General features: G+C 40.6%; 1 protein-coding gene across 2 annotated transcripts in view; it reads right to left on the reverse strand.

Annotated features, from left to right (window-relative positions):
- LOC124619778 (intraflagellar transport protein 57 homolog) overlaps positions 1–14,163 on the reverse strand; it is a 172,496-nt gene that overhangs the window by 22,284 nt on the left and 136,049 nt on the right. For both annotated transcript variants that reach the window (XM_047146365.1, XM_047146364.1), the window contains exon 7: positions 408–604. In XM_047146365.1, the coding sequence (XP_047002321.1) occupies positions 408–604 (197 nt within the window). The remainder of the gene's footprint in view (positions 1–407; positions 605–14,163) is intronic.

Below are 14,163 nucleotides of genomic sequence, written 5' to 3' on the forward strand. Positions count from 1 at the left end.
GCCATGGATGTCTATCTCATCCAAGTTCTCAGAAGCTTTTAGCCAAGCTATCTGGTAGTCAGGGTTTCTTGCAAAACAGACTTTGCATATTCATGTCTTCAAATTTTCTTGAAGGAAGAACCACAAAAGGCAGCTCTGGTGAACACCCAATTCAGTCCCTACAGATACAAAAGGTTACCCTTAGGAATTGCAAGCACCAGTGCTGCTACAAACAATATTTAAAGGAATGGATTCCCCAGTACCATTGTTTGTCAGCTACTTGGAAGGCATTGTTGCTATAGACGATAACCAAGGAAAGAATCTAAAGGAAGTTGGCCACTTTTTTTCAAAAACTGCAAACAGCAAGGTTGTATTAAACCACATGAAAAGAGATATAAGCTCAATGCAATATATTGGAGTAACAATACCTTAAGAGCACGATACTGAACAAGCAGAGGCTCAAGCTGAGCATTCAAATAGCGCTCACGGCTTGCCACTTTGTCCAGTGTGTGTTCCACATCAGTATGCAGACGACTCAGCTGTGTCTGCGCACTTGTGAGAGCATCCTCCATTCCTGTACGATGTTTTCGCATCTGTTCCAATCGGGACCGCCAGTCACTTGCATCTGAAAGGAAATAACATATTGCCAGCATCTGACAGTCTTTTAGTGTCCACTTTTATGTTGATAATCAAATTCGGGATCAGTCACTAGATAGTAAGGATTTAGAGATAAAATGGTGCGTAAGTGAACGCAAAAGAGAGAATTATAAATTAGCATAAATATTGAGGTAATTGACACAAATTAAACAAAGAAAATTATACCAATGAATGAATAAGACTACATGATAATCAACGGGAATAGTAAAAGTGGAAATTTTGATAGGAACTGTGTGTAATGTAGAGGAAAAATGATCACATAGAAAAACATGATGGAAAAAAATGAGAAGGCAGAACCCAGTACAAAGGAAATACTGAAAGATTTGAAAACAGACTAGCAACTGCAATGAGAGATTAAGTTTTGGAAAAATAACTGGTAGTGCCACAGAAAAGAGACTTAAAAAGGTAGTTCGACATTAAATTTCTAAGACAGTGTAATTTAAATCACAAATCAGCATGTATTTTAGAAAATATGAAAGAAGTTGTAGAATAGCCACAAAAATGTTTCAGTCAATCCTATGTAACAGTTATTGGAAATAATTGCTCATGATGTTGAACAGATGAGCATACCAGAATGGTGTGATAGAATACATCACCTCAGTTGCCTTAGCTTTGATTAATAAAGCTTGTGTATGTTTAGAACACTGTTATTTGCAAATCAGTTAACAATTTTTATGCGTTATACAAGATCTGTTAAAATATTCTGGAACACTTGCAATTTTGCGCCAATGGTTTGTTGGAGAAAATGCGGTCGGCATACCTGCACAAGCCTGTGTTTAATGTATAATTGCCAGAAGTTTCATTGTTATACGTCTGCTAGTTATTGTTCAATGCTGTACTGAGCAGAACGTTGTGTCACACTGCTTACAAATTTCAAGATTGCAAAGTTACAGGAGCAACGCATCTGCATTACATTTTGCGTGAAACTCAAGAAAACCTTTACAGATACACATCACGTGATGCAGGAAGCCTACGGTGATGAGTGCTTAAGCCGTACTCGGTTTTACGAATGGTTCACACTGCTTAAAAATGGCCGGACGGAAGTTAAAGGTGACCCTCGTTCAGGATGCCCTTCGATGTCTACTTATGACATTCATGTCAGGAAACTCAATGAAACTGTGTGTGCCAGTAAAAGACTGACTGTCCGAGAGATTGCAGAAGAACGTAACATTTCAGTTGGATCACATCACCAAATTCTGACACTAATCTTGGAATGCATCGTGTTGCTGGCAAGTTTGTCCCACAGCTGATAAGTTGAGGTCAGAAAGACATTTGCCTTGCTATCTGTGAACAGCTTTTGGGTCGCACAAATAAGAATTAGATGTTTCTTAAGAAAATCACAACTGGTGATGAAAGGTAGCTTATGATATTGAGGACAAGGTTCAATATTCATAACGAGTCAGACAAAAAAACCTCATTTTGGGGCAGATTAGCTAATCATAAATTTGTACCACAGGGACAGATTGTTGATTATTTGTAGTACTGGGATGTGTTGCATTGCCTGTGAGAAAATGTGGGAATGAAACAGTTTGAAATGTGGCAAGACAATTCATGGCTCTTGCATCAAAATTATGCAACCAGACATTCATCCCTGTTGGTGCATGACTATTGCACAAGAAAACTAAATCACTGTGCTGCCTCATCCTCCATACTCTCCAGACCTGGCCCCTGTGGACTTCTTTTTATTACCGAAGTTGAAAACCCTGTTGAAAGGACAAAGATTTGCAAGAACAGACGAGATAAAAGAAAAATTCATAAACGGCACTTTGCGCAATCCAGGAAGAGGCACATCAAGACTGCTTCTGAAGTGGAAATAGCATTGGGAGTGGTGTATCAACTGTGGAGGAGATGCGCTATAAGTAAAAGGTAAGCATGGAAAAAATGTTGTGGACAAAATTGCGGAAATTTTTGAATAGACCTCATACCACAGGATATAATGCACTGAATTTGTGAATGTGATGCAAGTCTTTCCAATACAGTTAAATAGTATAATGAAAAATATTAAATCTTAATTTATTTCTTGCCAGCTTACCAGTTCACTCTGAGTTATGCAACAACATAACATACGAACCAGATAATTGTTTCGAACATCTTACCATTTATTTCAAATACTCAGTCTCCAGTTCTGTGGATCTGCTTTCTCCCATAGCCCCAACCTCCAATGCCTTTTACATTTGCACACCTTGATGTGATTTTATCATGTAATTCCATTAGTATGTCTACCGAAGACCACTTATGCCGTTACTGAAATACTGTGTGTGTGTGTGTGTGTGTGTGTGTGTGTGTGTGTGTGTGTGATGATGCAACGCAGCTATTCATCCAAAAGACCTTTGTCTCCACATAATTTTCGCTTTTCGTTTTTCTCTTCTGAAAAATTTCAGCCACAGATATGAAATCTCAAGATTTATACCTCAATGACAAGCTTCAGAATCCTGTGTGAATTTATTCAGACACATAGTAAACTTGATTCATAGCTTACTGAGACATTATGAAACTGCATATTTCTTTGTGCTTCATACAGTTTGGTGTTGGTATGTCGTGATATTTTTTTATATTCATCTGTGGATCATCTCACAATGATATAGGGATTGCCATGGTAATACAACGAAAATTAACAGTTCAAAATGTAGATATACACAGAATACATAAGAATGCTCTATGAGGATATGAAATTTGGTTAGCCATGGTCTTTGTAAAGGAACCATCATGGCATTTGCCTAACGTGATTTAGGAAAACAGCAGAAAACCTTAAATTAGAATGGCCGATAAATAGCTAACTTCATTCTTTCGAATATGAGGTCAGTATCTTAACAGCTGCATTGCCTCATTCAGTTTGTCCCTACTGTACAATGTTCTTTGATTTTCAATAATTTGCTTCAGATAATGTATAGTATAAAACATAGTTTTGCTCTCCATCATTGCACACACTGAGGACACCTGTGAATGATTTCTGGACCATGAAGATGGTATTATACCCCTTGCACTAACTCTGGTTTGTTTGGAAAACTGACTGCATGGCTGTACATACCCTCCCTGTCCTTTCCTCTGTCTACCGGCAAGACTGGATCAGCCCCTGTCAATGATGGATGGGATGTTGAACTCAGGAGAATGACAAGACATTTCTATCATGGGCTTTACATCCTGATGCATAACCTTCTTGTTAAAGCAGTTAACCATGATCATGTACTGAAATGTGAAGGATATTGTAGTCATCCCTTTTCATTATTAACCCCTAAGCTGAGTCCTGTAAGTAACCTTCAATTGTGTAATATGTGTTACTTAACGGAGAATATTTCAGTTGCCTTTATGAAAAAATGCATTCCAATAACCCTTTCATTTCCTTGGGAAATTTATCCCAGAATTTTATTCCCTGACAGCAAATGCTGTTTGGAGTTTTTTGTTTGTTTTCCTTGGTAAATGCAAGTCCAAACTGCCTCTTGTTTCATGATTATGTGTAGAACAGATACCGAAATATTTAGTAATGTTTTCTCTGATATGCACTACAGATTGGTAGACATGTTCTCCTGGTGTAGTAAGAATGCCCATTTTTTAAAAATAGTTCTTTACAATGAGTCCAACTGCCACATATATATCATTCTCATAGCTGTTTTCTGCAGTTTAAAAACTGTGTTCCTGTTTTGTGCTTTTGATCCTCAGAAAATAATCCTATAGTTAAGAACTCAGTGTACATAAGAATAGTAAGTCACCACATGACATGTGCTGTTACAAACTGTTGATAAAACCCTAAGAGCATAACACGCTGATGACATTCTTTTAGCCACTATCTTTGTATGTTCATTCAGTATTAACTGACAACAAAATTCATCCCTGAACATTTTGTATTTTTACACAATTTGTCGTATCATGCTACCAGTGCATGTGAATGTGATTGCTCCAAGTGCAGTGTCGCCAAGCATGTGTACTTAAATCAAGCACCAACTGTATCAGTGTGTGCTGGCTACTAGAGGCCACCTGTAGGAAGTATGCATGCAGCACAGTCTTCTCCCCGTCTTTACCGGTGATTCATTCCTATACATGCGCAGAGCAGTGCTGACTCACCCTTGCTATGTTCTTTTAGTTTGTACTGCTCACATCAGTTGTTCTGTGTATCACTCATAATGCATCATCTGTATGATTATTTTTGTCTTGCTACTAGTGGAGTCCAGAGAAGTTTATTTCTGTTACCGTTCAAAGGTTTACAAATAAAGGCATATTCATATTACCAGGTGTACCAGTATGAAATGAGCGTTAAGATACAATTGTGTCGATAGGGAACATTTGTTGTGAATGAGCCTTAATTTTGTTTTGTTTGGTTGGTATGACATCTGTCAAAGATATTTAGTATACATCAAATCATGGGACAAACAACATCATATGTTTTCATCGTGTTAACAATGTCGAATTTTGTACCAGAAAGTGATGATTTGCAGAAAGCATTAATTTCTTGTTTTCATTTGAAAAAAAGTGCTGCAGAGTCGCATCGAATGCTTGTCGAGGCATATGATGATCATGCTCTATCAGAAGCAATATGCAAAAGATGATTTCAATGGTTCAGAAATAATGATTTTGATGTACGAAATGAAGAACGTGGAAGACCACCAAAAAAGTTCGAAGATGCCGAATTGCAAGCAATATTGGATGAAGATGATGCTTTGAGTCAGAGCAAATGGCAGCAATGCTAAATGTTGCACAACAAACAATTTCTGTCCGTTTGAAAGCTATGGGAAAGTTCCAAAAGTGTAGAAAATGGGTGCCACATGAATTGAATGAAAGACAGATGGAAAACCGAAAAACCATTTGTCAAATTTTGATTCAAAGACATGAAAGAAAATCAATTTTACATCGAACTGTTACTGGCGATGAAAAATGGATTTATTTTAAGAATCCTAAACGGGAAAAATCATGGGTTAATCCGGGACAACCATCAACATCGACTGCAAAACCAGATCGATTCGGCAAGAAGACAATTTTCTGTGTTTGGTGAGATCAGAAAGATGTGGTGTATCATGAGCTTCTAAAACATGGTGAAACTGTGAATACTAATCGCTACAGACAACAAATGATCAATTTGAACTATGCATTGACCGAAAAAAGACCAGAATGCGCCAGAAGACATGGCAAAGTAATTTTTTTACACGACAATGCACCTGCACACAAAGCAAAACTGGTTCAGGATACAATCAAAACACTTGGCTGGGAGCTGCTACCCCACCCGCCGTATTCACCAGACTTGGTCCCTTACGACTACCATTTGTTTTCATCAATGGGACACACATTGGCAGAGGAACACTTCGATTCCTATGAAGAAGTTGAAAATTGGATGTCTGATTGGTTTGCTTCACAAGACGAACATTTCTATTGGTGTGGTGTCCACAAATTGGCAGAAAGGTGGTCAAAATGTATAGAAAGCAATGGTCAGTACTTTGAATAAAATGTTTTTACTTTCCAATTCAAAATTAGTGTTTCATTTTCACAAAAAATGCTCATTTCATACCGGTACACCTGGTACTTGGGTCAGTTTTGTGTATTACTCAGTTACTGCATAATTGGTGGCAAGTTTGAAATGGTTCCCACATGTGCATTCTTTAAGTGTGGTTTCATCAGGGTTAGTCACTATGGACGTGATGCTACTGGCCCTGATTGAACAGCTTACTTCGTCAGTGACCCCTTTCTCAGCTTTCTTTAAGAGTCAGTGGGCCGTTCCACTGGTCTATCCACCCGCTTTTCCTCTATATGATGATTCAGCTGAGGATTGGGAAGCTTACGAAAAAAGACTCACACATCATTTTTTGGCTTTCAGTACAAGGGACTCGAATTTGTGCAGTCTTATTCTTCTCGGGGATCCACCTTTGGTGTATCAATTACTGTGTAAACTTGCCCTTTCAAAGAACTGGCAGCAGAACCAGCAGCTCTTGATCACATGTGCAGTTGATTGTCCAAACACCACTGCAAATAAATGCATGTCATAGCAGTGCAAGTTGAATTCTAGCAATGCAGCAAGAAACCAAACCAATCATACAGGGCCTGGCCAGCTGAACTTTGTGGCCTTAGCCGTAAGTGTCAATTCGTTACTGATACCCATAAGACTCTATGGTGCATTATGCAATTATCTGTTTAGCTCGACAAGGAAGTGCACCAGAAGTTTTGCAAATAGCACAATCTTTTGAAGTTTCTTGGGAAGTGGGCAACCAAACTGAAGCATGGGGTGATGTGGCAGTAGTGTCACAAGATGTGCCCACTAGGACAACAGACAGCTTGCATGAGGAAGCAGCAGCGACAGCAGCAAATATGGAGGTCCATTACCGAGCAGACCAACACCGGTCCAAGCAGTCGCAACTGCCACCTCGTCAGCATCATCATTCTCTGTTTCTGTGTTGTCTTTTCCGTTTTGTCTAGCACGAATGTTCGACGTGCCCTAAGCACTCAGCAACTTTACGGCTTGCCAGAAGAAAGGCCACATCACTTCCGTGTGTCGTTAAGCAAAGGTTTCCCAGTATATGGACATGAATGCGAACTGTGTGACTCCAATGCTTGTGACTTCTCCCAATTTGTTTATTGAGTGAAGTGTTTTTTGCCAAGTGCTTTGGCTACAGGTGACACAGGTGCTGCAGTGGCGTTATTGAATTCTCAAACCTATGTGAGTTTAGGCTTGCTGCCATTAACACCAGTCACACGGAAGCTGGTCAGTAATAACAAACAGAACATTGTACTTTTGGTAAAATTTGTGGCATATGCCTCTTACAAGTCAGTGGTTTGTCCCATTACATTTTTGATGGTTGCTGATGCCACTGTTGAGAACTTGTTCGGGACAGACGCATTTCGGGCATTTGTATTTTCTATCGCCGATGCAGCTCACCTTGTGACCGATCAGGTACCATATTCTCAACTGGAAACACTGTGTGAGGAGCTTTTAGACCTATTTTTGGAAGGTATAGAGTGTGCCACAAATTTTTCTGCCCATATTTCTTTGAAGTACACCACTCTTCCTCATTTTTGTTGTTTGTGTCCTATTCCTATACCACTGAAAGATCAAGTGAAAGTAGATTCAGACAGACTTCAGTCTCTAGGGGTGGTGCAACTTGTTACGGCTAGTGAATGATCATTGCTGCTGGTTGTAGTTTGGAAGCTGTTGGCGAAACTTTGCCTCTGTGGCGACTTCAATACTACAATCAGTGCGCAGTTGATTGTGAATACATATCCTCTACCACGCCCGGAGGAACTGTTGGAAAAAATATCGGGTGGCCAGTACTTTTCTAAAACTGATTTGTCTGAAGCATATCTGCATGTTCCTGTGGACGAAGAGTCTCAGTGGGTTCTGGTTCTGAATACACCTTTTGGTCTCTATCAATATTTGCACCTTCCTTTTGGTGTGGCCAGTGCCCTGCTATTTTACAACAATTTCTAGAGTAACTGACTTTTCCTGTCTCAGATTGCATTAACTATCTGAATGATATTATTGTCAAGGGCTCCTCCACAGCCAATCACTAGATAAATTTGCACTCTCTAGTTTCATGTTTTACAGTCTGCAGACTTGCAGTGTAACCTTGAGAAATCTCAGTTTTTTTTTCAACGTTCTACCATTTATTTGGGGTTCAAGGTCTTTCTGGAACCCAGATTGTGAAAAAGCTTTTCAAATGTTGAAAAGCCCCTTCTTTAGCTGCGTTCTCTCCAGACCAGCACATTGTTTTGGTGACTGACAGCTCACAGCATCTCACAGCATGGCCTCGATGTGATCCTAGCACACCAAAATGCTGACAGCTCTGAATGATCTGTTGCTTTCACCTCTAAAACTCTCACTCTGGCACAGCAGCATTATTCTCAGGTGGAAGAAGAAGCTCTTACCATAGTCTATGCTGTCCAGAAATTTCATTTTTGTGTGTGTGTCACTTCAAGTTTCTCCTTATTACTGACTATGAACATTTGATTTCCTTGTTCAGCCCTCACACTTCCTTACCTGACAAGGCAGCACTCCGCCTACAATGCTGGGTGCTGTTCTTGTCTCACTACAATTGCAAAATCCATTTTCGATCTACATCTAAAGATGGCAATGAGGATGCCTTGTGCCACCTTCCTGTGGGTGCTGTTCCCAACTTTAATTGTGAAGAATTGCTTTGCTTCCATTTTGATACTGAAATGCAGACCATTGCTGCCAACACACTTTTCTGCCAGGTGGTTCAGTTTATTCAACAGCACTTGCTTCGGATAAGGCTTTGGAGCATCTGTGGAACTATTTTTCCATATGGTATCAGCTCCCTGTTTTTGACAGTGTTTTGTTGTTGTCTACTGAAGACTTCTCTCCCAGAGTAGTCATTCCTGCTGTGTTACAGTGCCTCCTCCACCAGGGCCCTTGTATGAGATAGCTGAAGGAATGGGCACATCACCCTCTACCAGCAGGCAGTGATCGCCTCTGTGGCTACAGCTGCAGAGCCCATGGAAATGAAACCAGTGTTCTCCTTTTCCCACTCGCCCACAGATGAGTCTTCGCCCCTGTCAATGCAGGGAGACCAGCCATTACACTAGCCACTGCAATCTTCCACCACTCTGGAGGCATCTGCCGCGTAAGTATTGCCTACTTCTGGGATAGATCCCCTGCTGGGGAATCTCACACCCTCTCTTGATTTTGTGACGGAAGTCAGATCACAAATGAGGCCATTTTCAGCCATATACAGTCCTTTCAGGGGGGAGGGATATAGCAATCCCACTAGCGGACATGGACTTGAAAGCAGATGAGCTGTGTGGATTTTGTGGCAGAGTAATACTGTAAACTGTCACAGACAGCGCACAGGAAGCATTGTACGCACGTGACCACTGACTCAGGTGTTCACCTGTCAGCAGCAATAAGCCAAGCCCGTTAGGTCTTACACTGATTTCAAATACCTTAGACATGGTATTCGCCTGACACCAAGCTCTGTTTCCACATGCTAGAGCTCAGGCAATCATGTTGGTTACATTTTGTTTTTAGCTCCATTTTTGTTTCTACATGGTACTTGGACTCTCTGTTCCTCTGTAGATTTACACATGTCAAGTTTTATTTCTCTTCTGGAGCTCAGCCCTCTGGCTTGTTGTGGAGCCACTGTTGGCAAGCATAGTTACTATCATATCCTGGTGCAATACACTTTGGAAATTTGGTTGTACCGTAACACATTCAGCCTGGCAATGACTGTCTCATCAAAATGCGATGGCCAGAAAGGAACACTAGAGACTTCATGTCCACTGCTGATATAAATAAGCATATTTACCTGCAGACTTACAAAAATCTCCACACAACACCGAAGCACCCTCATCGCTCAAGGCTGCATCACAATTACAGAACTATTTTTCTATGCCAGTCACAGGCTGCCCAGAAAATAATCATGTAATCTTCCATCGGATGTACTTATAACCAGCTGTCTAGTGCATAGCCAGCACAGTTCTGCTGAGTTCCAGTCCTGGACACCAGCCATCTCCACGAGCAACCAAGCTGTCAACACTGTCAACCACAGCCTCGAACGATTCTGCCTGTGGTACATTTCCGAGTCACATCGCTGTGTCCCTGAGCAGTTGCCATCTGCCACGGGCCACAACTTCATGGGTCCCACTCCACACACTCCACGAGCCCCTACACCATCACTATGCGGCTGCTGTTCACCCGTCAACCACAGTCTCACTGGTTGCTAACTATCCTACATTCTCCGAGCTGCTCAGCCATCACCAGATGCTACCAAAGGTCATTGCTGACCACTGCCTCATGGGATTTGGTATTTAAGGACACTGTGGGAATTTACTATTTCAGTGATCAAACATAGACTCTTGGATAACATCCTATTGGTGGATACAGTGTTAATCTTATTTCTCGTTGTCAAGCAGTGACTCTTATTTTCTGGACATCAAGGAGTGGTTCTTACTTTCTTGTTATGTTCCATTCAGAGACATAATAAAGCATTACTTATCATTATCAGAGGCATAACAATAAGTGTGTTGAGTTCATTTGCAATCACAGAAATACTAGTGGCAATGAGGAACAGGCTTATGTGTGTGGCATTTTCTTACATACACACTGTTCTCACCTCTGTGACCACCATGGCTACTCCAGCACTACAACTATTCCTCCCACAACTTTTTTAGCTACGGGAATGCAGCTGCAGTGTTTTGAACCATGGCATTGCTTCCTCGCTCAGCTGCAGTGTACAGTGACAATGTTCCCATGCCCTACAGATACATGTCTCTTCTTGTGACCTACATGTAAATGACCACTCTGCAAATCACACTTAAGTGCCTGGCAGAATGACCTTCAGACTATTTCTCTACCGTTCCACCATTGAAAAGCATGTGGGAAAAATGAACACTTGAATCTCCTATATGCGCTTCGATTTCTCTTAATTAATATCTTCCAAAGTAGGATGGCATCAATAAAATAGTTTTGGTCTCAGAGGGAAAAGGTTGGAGACTGAAATTTCGTGAAAAGATCTCAGCACAATGAAAAACACTTGTGTCTTAATAACTGCCACCTCAACCCGCTTATCACATCCATGAGATTCTCCCTCCTATTTTGCAATAATAAAAAAAGTGCTGCCCTTCTTTGGACTTTCTCTGTCAATCCTGTCCAGTAAGGATCCCATTCCACACAGCAATACTCTGGCAGAGGACAGACAAGCATAGTGTAGGCACTCTCTTTACAGAACATGTAGCATCTTCTAAGTGTTCTACCAATAAAATGCAGTCTTTGCATTACCTACTTTCCTTGTTTCCCTAAACACTCTGCCATGTGTGATAACGATCTCCCACATGTGCCAACACTCTCCCATATGTTTCAATGCACTCCACCATGAATCAACATGCACAACTGTACATGCACTCACGCACTTGCACTCTCTTCTTCCACGATGCATCTGCACCCAGTGAGTTACTGGTCCGCCTACTTGTCTCCTGCGTTCCCTTGCATTTCTCCACCTTTCCCTCGATCACTGTAGCCGTTCCTGAATTCTCACCCAGTTCTTTGCACTTGTGGACACACTCACACACACTGTGCATTCTGTCCAGTTTCAGGTATGCATCAGCCGTTTCCCACAGCCCCATTTCTCCTGCCTCACACTTTTGGTCTGCAGGGAGCACGGCATTAGCTGGCCCCTTACATCTCACGTCTCAAATACCTTTAATGTTTCCATGAAGAGGGCTCTGTGCAACACTAACTGCCAACCACTGGTCTCCTACTGGCAGCACTCCTTAATTGTTAACCTTCCTGTCTGTCGCCGAGCCGGTCTCCTCGGGAAGTACCTGTAGCTGCACCTTCCATTTCGCAGAGCAAGCCATGGCCAGACTCCCTCGAGAGCATGTTGCTCTGTACCCTCACCACAGCCACAGCCACAGCTCCATACTTCAGTACTTGAGTATGGAGCTGGTTATCAACCTACACACATCTGACAGCAGCGGATTGTATTTGACACCTCCATACCTTGTTGATAATGTTATGGTTTCTATTTTAGCGTACTTAGTGTTGCATGGGAGTGTTTTCTCTGTGAGTTTACCTCCACGTTTTCGATGGCCACGCAGTGGCATTTATAATTCATGTATCCGATTACCTGAAGATGGCAATATAACTTTGCTGAAACTGGTGATCAGGATACGTATCAGCTGCAATCTGGGCAATAAAACTTCTATTCTGGAAGCTTTTTCACATTGTATCTTCTTGTCACCAAGCACTAAAATTTTCTTGTTATTCACGTTCCACGTTTAGTGACATAATAAAGCACTGCTCCTCACTACCAGTAGCATATCAATATCGTGTTGTCCCTCTTCCAGTTAGGGACATAAAAAGTTAAATTTTTGCCGACATTTACAATTTTGTGGCATGCACATGCAAAACTGTTAATAGCAGTTCACCTGTACACCTATTTTCTTATACATTATTAGTCATACTCTTGCACAGTCTAGTTTATTTCTTAAGTATCTTCCTCAGAATTTTTCATCTCATTGCCTCTTTCACGTTCCATCAAGCCCCCAACCCCCTTTACATTGAACTGCAACTGCACTATTCTACAGCCCCATTCATCCTTTCACTGCTTAACTCATACTATCTTCTCCTCCTCCCTCCATAATTCTGCGTGCTCTCCAGCCTAGTACACTGCTCAGACCAGAGCACAGGCTGCGGCACTAGACGAGTGTTTGCATTTATATGATTAAATTTGTTGCTCCAAGCCAATGTGTAAGTCTTATTCTAAAATTCCTGTACTGTATCTACACCCCCAGTGCTGAACTTACTTTCATTTAGTAAAAGAATTCTCATATATTGTTTATCTGCAATATGCAGTGTAACGAAAAGTCCCATATACTTTCCTTTGTAATTATAAATATTTCCAAAACTTTCCCTCCATCACAACTTCTGAAGTTTTTATTCTTTTTACAGTGAATTTCTTCCATTAATCTTTGCTGAGAACATTCGTCGATCCAATCCTTTTCTTGACTTCTTTGTATTTCTAAATATGTCCTGCTGTCTAGGGAAATTTGTCTTCTGCATGTTTTCTTTATCACATGTTATAGACATCACAATTTTAGCATTAATTAACTGTTATTGTTCTTTTCTTCTTTGAGATATTTGTTCTTTAAAATTGCATTCCTTACAAGAGAGAAAGTATTGGATTTAATGAGATCATTCCAGTTGGAGCACCCAATACGTGTCACTACTGAACAGATCAAGAAGACAAGATTAGACCAGTTATAGTGTGGACAGAAGTGTTTGAGCAATGATTCTTTCTCCACTCCAAAGGAAGAACTCCTAATAACTGGTGCAACAGTGGTTAAAAGTGTTTGGCAGAGTATCCATGCAGATGTAGAAATTTTGATCAGATAAAGTGGAATTTGGTTCTTTGAAGCCATCGTCCCTTTAATAATCTGACATGTTTAACGGACACCACAGAAACCATAATATGCATGGCTGGATGATGGCTTGAACCTTATTTCTTCAAAATGTAATTCTAATTTGCTATTCACTGCATCACCTCACTTCGTTATCTTACGTAGAATTTATGTTTTATTTCTTCCATGTCCTGCTGGAGTAGTATCCTCAATGTGTCTTTAGTAATAATTCTGAATATTATATGAGTTTTAACATAAAATCACACTTCTATTACACTCATACACCACCAAATGGAAAATATGTAAGATGTGTCTAAATTATTCTTTCAAACTAAATAAATTTCCTGGTCTGAAACAGTTTTCAGTAACGTGAGTGCTGCAGCTGTTCATAAGTAATGTTGATAGTTTTTGTTCCTTTTTTATGATTCACATTATTCATACCTTCATATGCCTCTTACTGTATAAAGTTAATTAGGAATTGATAAAAAAGAAAGTTAAACCATATGGTCAAGCATAAGGGGCAGCCAAAAAGTTTCCATTCAAAGATTGTACAGTCCAGAACAGTATGCCAATCAGTCAAAGTCACAGTGAGCACTGAGGCAACCATTCCACCGATGCAATTGGTTGAAGATACCCATGGTAAAACACCTGCCCTGCCGCATGAAGAAGTCTGTAACTGCCTGCTGCACATCCTCA

The sequence above is a fragment of the Schistocerca americana genome, chromosome 6 (assembly GCF_021461395.2).
Source record: "Schistocerca americana isolate TAMUIC-IGC-003095 chromosome 6, iqSchAmer2.1, whole genome shotgun sequence".
Classification (NCBI taxonomy): Eukaryota; Metazoa; Arthropoda; class Insecta; order Orthoptera; family Acrididae; genus Schistocerca; species Schistocerca americana.